The following is a 9828-nucleotide window of genomic DNA, read 5'->3' as shown; positions in this document are numbered from 1 at the left end:
CAATTTAACTATTTATACCTTGAAGATTTTTGTAACTTTTAGCTTTTATAGGTACGGTTCGGTTTGTGCCAGTTTCTGGTTCAAAATCGAAACTGAACCGGACCTGTTAAAATTTATGGTTTTGACAATCAGTTTAATCGGTTTTTCATTTTGGTTCGGTTTTTTTAGTTAATTTTTCTTTGATTTTCTCGGTTAATCAGTTATTTTGAACACCCTTAACAGTAGCTAAGGAGACAGATATCAATATTGATTGATAAAAATTGATTCATATGACAAAGAAAAGGAAAGAAATGTGTTCTGATACTTAATAATCATGTTGACGGTGACTATGGAGTTGGGTAGAAGGCTTGTTGGGTAATCTGGATGATGACCAACATGAAGAATAAATGACTTATTCATCTATATGTAGGACAAGTAAGGGGTTTGGTGTAAATTGAATTGTCATTACTAAAGGTGACTTATGGATATGAAGAAATAAAGTGGTTTTCGGATTTATATGGATATATCTGAGTTATTAACAATATTGGGTTAATATATGAGTAGAGAATCGAATTTGTGAAATATTAAATAGTAAAATAATGGCATTTTTTACCTTATATGTTATAAATTTTAGAGGTTCATCTTTCTCAACGGAACAACGTTGATTTAGTTTATTATTTACATTTTGTTAAGTATAGAACCTGTGTATCTTGAAAAGATTATGGCATTGTAATAACTTTATTATAGGATATATTAAGTATGGAATGTTATTATTATAGTATTATGTATGTTAAAATTTTACTTAAATTCAATTATGCATTTAAATGATATATGGTCTACTAATGAAAGGAATGAAATGGAAGTATTATAAGGATTATTGACAAATTGTAAATAGATTTGAGGGATAAAAGGAACCAATGGTATGTCTAAGGCATTTGTGTGAAATTATTAGAATGTGTTTTGGTGCAGGTAGCAGGAAGAAATTTCGGATAGGACTTCGTTAAAGAAGACTATGCTGAAATTTCATTAAAAAAATAAAGGAATTTGAAAGACTATTAAATTTCAATAAATGTCAAATCAGAGTATTTATGATGATAAATAAAGTTGATTAAAAAACAAATAAATGTATCCTAATTTCAACTATGCCATGAAATACATTGGTTAAATTAATGTTTAAGAGAAAAACGAGGGGTTTTACATTAAAATTCAAAAAGCTAAAGGGACTATATAAGAAGCAAAAGGAAAATAGGTGGATCAGAAGGAACTTTTTCAAGTGATTTCAAGATTGGCCACGTGGTTTTTTTCTATTTTTTAGTTTGGTTCTTTTTTTTTAATTGTGATTTTTACTATAATTTTAAACTATATCTCATTAAATTGGTCTGCAACAAAGTTCTAAAATTTAATAAAAACCATCAAATATGTAGAACACTTGAAGATAAAAGATTATCAATTCATAAAACACCCAAAATATCTCACAAAAGGATGCAATAAAAAAAAAAGTTTGATGAACAAAATGAAGAAAAAGTAGGCATAATTGTAATACACATTGAAAGCTAAGAATATGTTTCGAAGTTTTGGGCCTAGCCCCTGCTTCTAAAATGAATTTTGAATATGGATGTTCATGGATAAAGTGGATCGGGTTTTGACTTTAATTATATTCAACCTAATTTTTGATATTTTACAAAATATAAACATGACCCATTCAATTTTATTTTATTTTTAGCCCGAGTAGGTTGGATGTATCAAGTTTAACTAAAAGTTTTATAGATATTATAGATATACACGAATTAAGCATATTAACTCTTTTATTCATCGACAATCCTAAAAAAAATATCTAGATACAACTGTTGGAACTATATAAGATTGCTAGAATGTATATATTAGGGACAACATGAAAACTATCACAAATTCTACATAAAATCAAATCAAAACAAAAATCATAGTCAAGCATTTTATAAAATTATTAGGGTGCAATATGATACAAAGACAAACTAGTAGGAAGAGAATATAAAGTGCTTTTGGATTTATGATTAGACTAAAAAAATAAAAGTTTAATCTGAATTCTTAAAATTTTCATTTGTTTTCTAATGGTTCCTTGGTTACCAAATAGAAAAGATTGGAATTGTAAAACCCATTGTCACTTTATCATATTAAATTTCAAAATAAATATCTATAACTTCTGTAAAAATGAGAAATAAAGAGAAGGGAAAGAGATTAAAAGAATAAAAGGAAATTATAAGTGTAAAAGCGAGAGAGGAAAAATATAAAAAGAAAGAAGGAAAAATATTATTTATACCAAGAACTCGAGGTACATACATTGAGTTATACGAGTTGAGTTAAGTTGAGCGGATTTCAATGATCTCAATCTACACCCGACCCATAATATATATTTATTAGGTTTTTTGACTCGTTATTTATAATATTTAAATTATTTGATTTTAAGAAGTTATGTTATATCAGATAGTACAAATATTATAGATAAACTAGTTTTTTTTTTAATCACCCCTAGTTTCAAACATGTTTTTCTTATTAACATTAGCGAGATTATCATTGAAAAAGACTCATTAGGTTTTTCTCCGATTTCTCTTCACTGTAGGAGAACTACTTTTAAAATCGTCTGAACAGAAAGACTTGTCTTGATATATGGTTCATAAATTCAACTTACATTGGAATAGAAAAACACGTGCTTTTATTCTTTCTTTTTACATTGGGTGACTTTAGGAACAGTACACAATTGCTAGTGCATACTTAGATACTTGACACATATTTTGTCCAAAACTAGATATTTTATTTTCAACAAAAATATTTATACAGAAGCTTTTTCAACACGTTTTTATAGTTTAAAAAATTATAAGTGAAGATAAAATATTTTATGCATGTATGCAATTAAACAAATTAAAAACTATGTTCATTAATAAATGAAAAAAAAACACAAACAATAAAAAAAAACTAAAAAAATCAAAAGAGATATAAATCAAAATATTTAATTTGATGTATTTTCAAAATACCTATTGATTTTTTCCAAATAACCTACTTAATTTTACATGACTTTTTATAGCGTAAAATTCTAATATCATGTTAAAAAATCAAAGGTTAATCTTTTAGAAGAATTCCCATGATTATTATTGATTGATTAACAAATTATACAAGCAATACAATCAACATGCTCTCACGATAACACACTCGACAATATTTATGGGCACAAATCACAGTGGTCCAGAACAGCAAAAAACAAATAGTTGAAGCAAAATGCACATCATAGGATGGGAGAAAAGCATGCCCTTTCTGGGCATGCGTAGCTCCAAAGTTTATTCGTGCTTGCTCAAACCGAAAAATTAAAACGACAAAGATGATTCGGCCCTTCCTCTTTTCAACTTTCTCCAAAGGGTTTGAGAGAGTAATGAGGCAAAGAGACTAGGATGGCTTCTCCATTGGTCTTTTACTTTCTTTCTTGGTGTTTAGTTAACACCAAGAAATTTTGACATCTCACTCCAAAGGCATTTTGACCCATCATTTAAAACTTTAATCATGCAGCGTTTAAAGAGAACAGGGGTTGGAATTTAGAAACTAGAAAGCATTGGATACCGTCATGCCAAACTGTTCGAGTAGATCTGATCTCCTTTCTATGCCATGACAGTCGATTTCTTCCTGTCATTCAAAGGTGTTGCTCTCTTGACTTTCTCTCTGTCTTGCATTATTAAGTTATTAACAACAGCATGATGCACTAGCCGGAAAAAAAAAGAAAGCATTAGCCATGCGGGACACATGAGAGCTTTTGCCGCACACTTCAAATGAATATGCTTCTACTTTCCTTGCACAAACACAACATAAAAAAAAAACAGTTCCTATTGATGAGACTATCTTCTCCTTATTACCCTTCTTTTTCAGCTTCTCATGTAAATCTAAGGTATATTACTGGTATGAATGTGATCAGTTCAACCCTCCACTTGCAGATTAACTTCCCTCATAACCTTTGCAGCATCCTCGGGGAAAACAGGATTTATGTAGCAGCCAGTTCCAATTTCAAACCCCCCGACCCCACTCAACTGAGGTATTATCTGTAAAAACCAGTGAGAATAGAATAATTCTGATTCTTTAACCTGAAGGGGAGAGGTCTGGATCATGAAGTTAAATGGCGGGTTGTTCAGTTGTAGAGACATCTTCCTAAGCATGAGCTTCAGCAATCCACCGAGATCAACCATCTGCAGAATTCCACATAAATCAGGATAAAATGACAATCACGGAAAAGAACCCTACCATGTGCAAAGACAATTACAGGAAAACCTTTATCTAAGGCTCAAAACATCACATAGTTTACAGGTTATACGAATTACATGAGTAAAATTTGCATCTTATACTTCACAGAGAAAAAAGGTGGAGAGAAAACTCTACATGCGTTATTACAGTCCATTGCTTTATCATAATCACTTTATTAAGCCTCACCTAGCAAGGTAGCATCCTTAAATACACAACCATCTTATTAATTTACTTTTAGTTATTCCATCATATGGCACCTTACTCCTCCCAAATAAATGTAAAGACTCCTAATTACTTTACAATTGTCTCTGTACCAACATAGTTCTTTTTATTTCTGAAAAGAAAAGAAAAGAAAAGACAACAATATTTTCTTTTGCAAAATTATACCAAATAATTATAAAAAATGAAGAAAATCCAAACACACCTTTCAAACGTACTCTTTCGACATATGATTCCTTGCTATTCTTTTCAAATTTTAAGATTTAAGGTAAGGGCTAAACTGGTACAGGACAATAACTTCCCCAAGCTCAAGCCACAAACATTTAGAAAGGAATTCTGGGTTCAACAAAATCAAAAAATACTACCCTCGTTTTTTCTTGTGATTTCAATTTAAAGTATCTAACAAAATAACCTAAGGATCATAAATGTAAATCATGGTGTCTTAATGACTATTTTCACACCCTTTTCCTCTTTACGAAGGGATGAAATTAATTATTAAAATTTCAATAATGTCGTTGTCAGACCCAAAAAGGGGGGGGGGGGGAGGTGGGGGGGGACAACAATATGTGGTTGTATTTGAAAACCTGTGCAAAATAAAGGATTCAATCTGCAGAACCAATAACTGAAAATTACCTTCTCACAGTCAAATTCATGGAAATGAGAGGAGTGCGCCCTGGGAATAATCCATATCTCAAAAGGGAATGTGGCAGCAAAAGGAACAATGGAGATAAAATGAGTCGATTCATCAATCAAAAGTTCTTTTGCTTGAACTTCACATAGACTGCATTTTCCTGTCTTTTCAAAGTACTCATTCATGCCCTCAAATCGAGCAGAAACTGATGAAGGAATAATGGGAAGAGCCAGTATCTGGCTATGTGAATGACTCATCGATGCTCCAGCAGATGCGCCATGGTTCTTGAACACCTTAAAGTGTAAAACAAAGACCATTGTCAGTTCAATTGCATATCAATGCAACAGAGAAACAAGTTCAGATGCAGTTTAACATGACAGGAAAGCAAAGCAGATGAGATTGCACAAAAACACATACATGTGCATGCAAATCTCATGGGTTTAACTTTAAATGCAGCCTCCTTTTTAGTTATGCAGACATGAGGACACAAGGCAGAACAGAAAATTTCCATGACAGTGAAACAATCCTAATTACTAGTGAAGTACCCCAAAACAATAAGCGCAAACATTTTAAACTAAAATTCTCCAAATCCAACTACAAAAAGCAAAGCTACATGTATTCATTGATTCAAAACTCCCAGGAACATAAATATCCACACACACTTGAACGAAATCCAATTTCGTAAATCCACATTAATGAATTAACTAAAATCCCATTGCTGAAAAAGGATAAAATAAAACAAATTATTAACTAAATGAAAAATTAAGAACGAATAAAACATGTTCAAATAAGCTCTTGACAATCACTAACCAATAAAACCAACATGTTGATGACTCATCGGTGTTCTAGAAGATGCAACATGGTTCTTGAACACCTTACCAATGAAATCAAGACCGTTTTGGGTTCAGGTTGCTAATAGTGCAAAAGCTAGACAAGTCAAATCACACCTTAATTGAAAGGTAAGCAATACTGTGAGGATGCGCATGCACACAGATTTTATGGGTTCAAAGAAGCCTGAATAATAGAATGATGCATTCCAAATTTTAAGTTACGCAAAAAATTAAAAAAAAAATACAAAAAGAGAGAATTTTGCAGGAAAAATACATCACAACAGCTAATGAATATATGGTGGGCTAGGTTACATAATCATATTAACAGAACCATTAAACAAAAACACGAACAAGTGAGAGAATACAAGCATGAAAAAACACCAAACTCCACCATCAGACTCGCTATATATTCGTAGAACATGAAGAAAAACTCTGAATTTCCTAAAGGCTAAAGATATAAACCATTTTTTCAAGAGTACAGACTCCAAGCCTGTCTTTCCAAAGCATTGACAATGAAATATAATTTTGAAAAATGAACAAAAATATACCCGCCCGATACCCATTCAAGGAGCAATAGAATGACAAGTTCACAAAACATTGTGTGTCATCTAGGCTAAATCATAATCATCATCATCATCATCATCATCATCATTCAAAGCCTAAAAAAAATTCAAGCTAATATCAACAGTACATTATTAAAAAAAAAAAAAGAGCTTAATTTGTTTAGCTACAAATTCAAGATTCAAGAAGAAAAAACCATTACCAAAAATACAGAAAAAACTGAAGAATCTACTCGTACTTGAACAAATGGCCCAGAAGAAATCTATGTTTATGAATTAAATAAAAAAACCATGACAAAAAAAACACACACACACAAATTCACTAAAAAGAAAAGTACAGCAAAAAAAAAGAGCAAACCTGCACGTATTTAATGGATTCAACAGTAGCAATCTGCTGAATCCTCTTCTTATAAGCAAGCAAAACTTGGCCAATATCTCTCGCCTCCATATCACACAGATGGACCGAATGAACCGGGTTCTCTATCACCACATCGTGAAACCCAAAACCGCCCATGGCCAGACCCGGAACACCCATATCCTGCTTTTCATCACACGGGCCCTCGAGATTCCTGTTCAGGGCGGGATAGAGATTCTCAATGACCCGGAGTTTCCAATTCGGGTCGGACGGGTCAGACGGGACCCGGAAGATTTCGGGTGCACACTCGTGCTCGTTGCCGATGCAGAAAGGGCATGAGGAGTTGTCGTTGGGGTTAGAGTTTTGAGGGGATTTGGATTTGAGATCAGTGGGTCTTTTGGCACGGGCGGGTGAGAAAATGACCCATCGGTTTGTTACCGGGTCGTGCCTGAGCTCGGGCCTCCGACCCGTATTTTGACCTTGTGGTGACATTTCTTTCCGGGTGCTGGTTTAGAAATGTCTGGTGCTTTGGTTTTCATGGGAGAGGGGTAAACCACCTTTGTGTCGCGTGAAATTCACTTTCATCCTCGTTCTTTTAATTTTATCACTTTGAATCATTTGTGTTGATGGACAGCTTTTAAAAAAAAACCTAAGAAAACAAAACTGTCCTTTTTTATTTGGTCGAGTATTTTTTTTATTGAATTTCCATTTTAAATAATCGAAAAATAAATAAATGATTGAAGATTATACTGGTGCAGGTATTTTTTTTTAATATCAGTTCATTAAAATAATCAAAAAAATACAATAAAAAATTATTTTAATATTTTTTTAAATGAAATGAATTTTTAAAACACATCTAAAAATAAAAATAAATAAATAATGTAAGAATTTAAAAAATAAAATAAAAAAAAATAGTTGTGCTTGTAATATTAAGTGGGGAATTAGGTTTTGTTCTTGTAATAAGGGTGTGTTTAGGACTGTGTTTAAAGTATTTTTTTTTGTTAGAAATGTGTTATAATAAAAAATATTATTTTTAAAATATTATTTTTGATATCAGTGTATTAAAATTATTTAAAAATAAAAAAATTTAAAATTAAAAAAACACAATGCGAACAAACCCTAAAAAAATCATCCTTCAAGATAAACAAAATAGTTAATAGATAATTTTATCTTTTTAATGTGCCATTAACACCTCAAAAGAAGAAAATATCAAAGGTTTTTAAATTTTAAACAATTTTTTCTACGAGTAATGGTCTTATTTTAATATCAGTGTTGTTGAGTCTTTTTTATATATATAATTATCTTTATGCTGCTTTTTTCTTCTGTTTTTTTTTTAATTGATGATGACAGTTTGAATATAAGAACTTTTTATTCATGTGTGGGCTTTGAATAGCCCCGCGTGTGTGTGTGTGTGTGTGTGTGTGTGTGTGTGTGTGTGTGTGTGTGAGAGAGAGAGAGAGAGAGAGAGGAAAACAAGAACAGAAAGTCTCATTAAGAGTTTAAAAATTTCTTCTTTTTTTTCGTGGACTTGCATAAGGCTTTTGTGTCACTTCCTATGCTAACGCGTGTCTCCTCTTTTCTTTTTCTTTTTTTTTAAAGAGTGAGAGAGTTTTTCTAAATAATGAGTGTTTATTTAAGAGGTTCAAATTGTGAGAAATTACTAAGTATAATTTATTATTTGATAATATTAAACATATTTAAAAATTTTAAGAAAAATATTTTATTATAAGTTTTTTTAGTCCATCTACTTTCTTTTTTCTTATTCTGTAATTTCTTTGGTTTTATATTTTTAATTTTGGTTCAAAAATCTATTTTCTCAATATTTCAATTATTATGTTTCAAGAGCGAAGAGAAGGCATTTGAAAAGAACAAATAAGAGAGAAAGTTAGTGAATGATCACTTTTCTTATTTTTTAATTTCATCCTTCAACATTTAGTTACTTTTTAATTGGTTTTTATAATTTATTTTGTCTTATTTTTTATAGATTTATCGTGGTCTTAACAATCGTCTTGAAATTTGGTTGGTGTTGAATTTCGCAAATGTCTATTTTATTTATGTAATTGAATAAAAAATTGTTTTTAAAAATTTTAAATCAAATAAAGTCTATACTCGAGACACGGGTTCACTTGGGTTGATAAGGGGATAAGTTTCATAATTTATTTTAATCTACTTTTAATGAGGTTATTGAGGTCTCATATAAAAAACTCGACATTGGGCTAGTGTTTAATTTTGCAAGTTTCTATTTTTTGTATCAAATAAAAAATAGTTTTACAAAAAAAAAGTTATTAAACCTAAATGAGGTTATGATTGGTTCTATAAGTTCGACAGGTTAGCTCAATATGTCATTGTCTCATTGTTTTTTTGAAAAAAACATGTCATTTTAAAAAAAAAACGCCAACTCATATTTTTACAAGTCTTTCGAGTTGTCTCCAAACAAGTCAAGTCATCTAGGTAATATCCAATTAATTTTCAGTCATGCCACAACTTTTAATAAGATTATACATTTTTATAGTAATGTTATTAATTGTTTTATGATTAATTATATATGGATATAATATGCAGATTTAAAAAAATTTGCTTTGAAATATTTAGTGAGAATAAAACATTTATTTTTTTCTTTTTTATTACTTATTTTATATAATTTTTTCAAATTTATTTTTTTAAAAAAAGGCTTTCACATGCTCGCATTAAAAACACCGAGGCATGATATTTTTTTTAATCTATGATAAATTTTTATTTTTAAAACATTTTTATTTTTATATAAAGCTATGTTGTAAACATGTATTTGTAGAAATTAAGATCAATATTATGAAATAAAATTTTAGTTTATAATTAAAAAAATCAAAATAATAAGGATTAAAATTTAAAAAAAATAACTTTTTTTTATTTTTACTATTAAAAGGTGTGAAAAACTTTAGTTTGGTCCTTGGAGTTTTATTTTTTGCATATTTGGTTAATATTATTTTAAGATTTTACATTTTGATGCTAAACTTTATC

The 9828-nt window shown here is 30.2% G+C and overlaps 1 protein-coding gene across 1 annotated transcript; it reads right to left on the bottom strand.

The window, feature by feature from the left end:
* Positions 1 to 3146: 3146 nt before the first annotated feature.
* Positions 3147 to 7403, bottom strand: LOC133706337 (ADP-glucose phosphorylase-like). The gene is made up of 3 exons (XM_062131844.1): positions 6835 to 7403; positions 5089 to 5379; positions 3147 to 4181 (listed from the first exon to the last, which is right to left on the bottom strand). The coding sequence occupies exons 1-3, from the start codon at positions 7321 to 7323 to the stop codon at positions 3915 to 3917; spliced, it is 1047 nt and encodes a 348-aa protein (XP_061987828.1). The 5' UTR covers positions 7324 to 7403; the 3' UTR covers positions 3147 to 3914.
* Between the last annotated feature and the right edge of the window lie 2425 nt (positions 7404 to 9828).

Source organism: Populus nigra, chromosome 11 (assembly GCF_951802175.1).
Source record: "Populus nigra chromosome 11, ddPopNigr1.1, whole genome shotgun sequence".
NCBI lineage: Eukaryota > Viridiplantae > Streptophyta > Magnoliopsida > Malpighiales > Salicaceae > Populus > Populus nigra.
The sequence above is the reverse complement of the archived record's forward strand: the minus strand, read 5'-3'. Positions and strand labels throughout refer to the sequence as shown.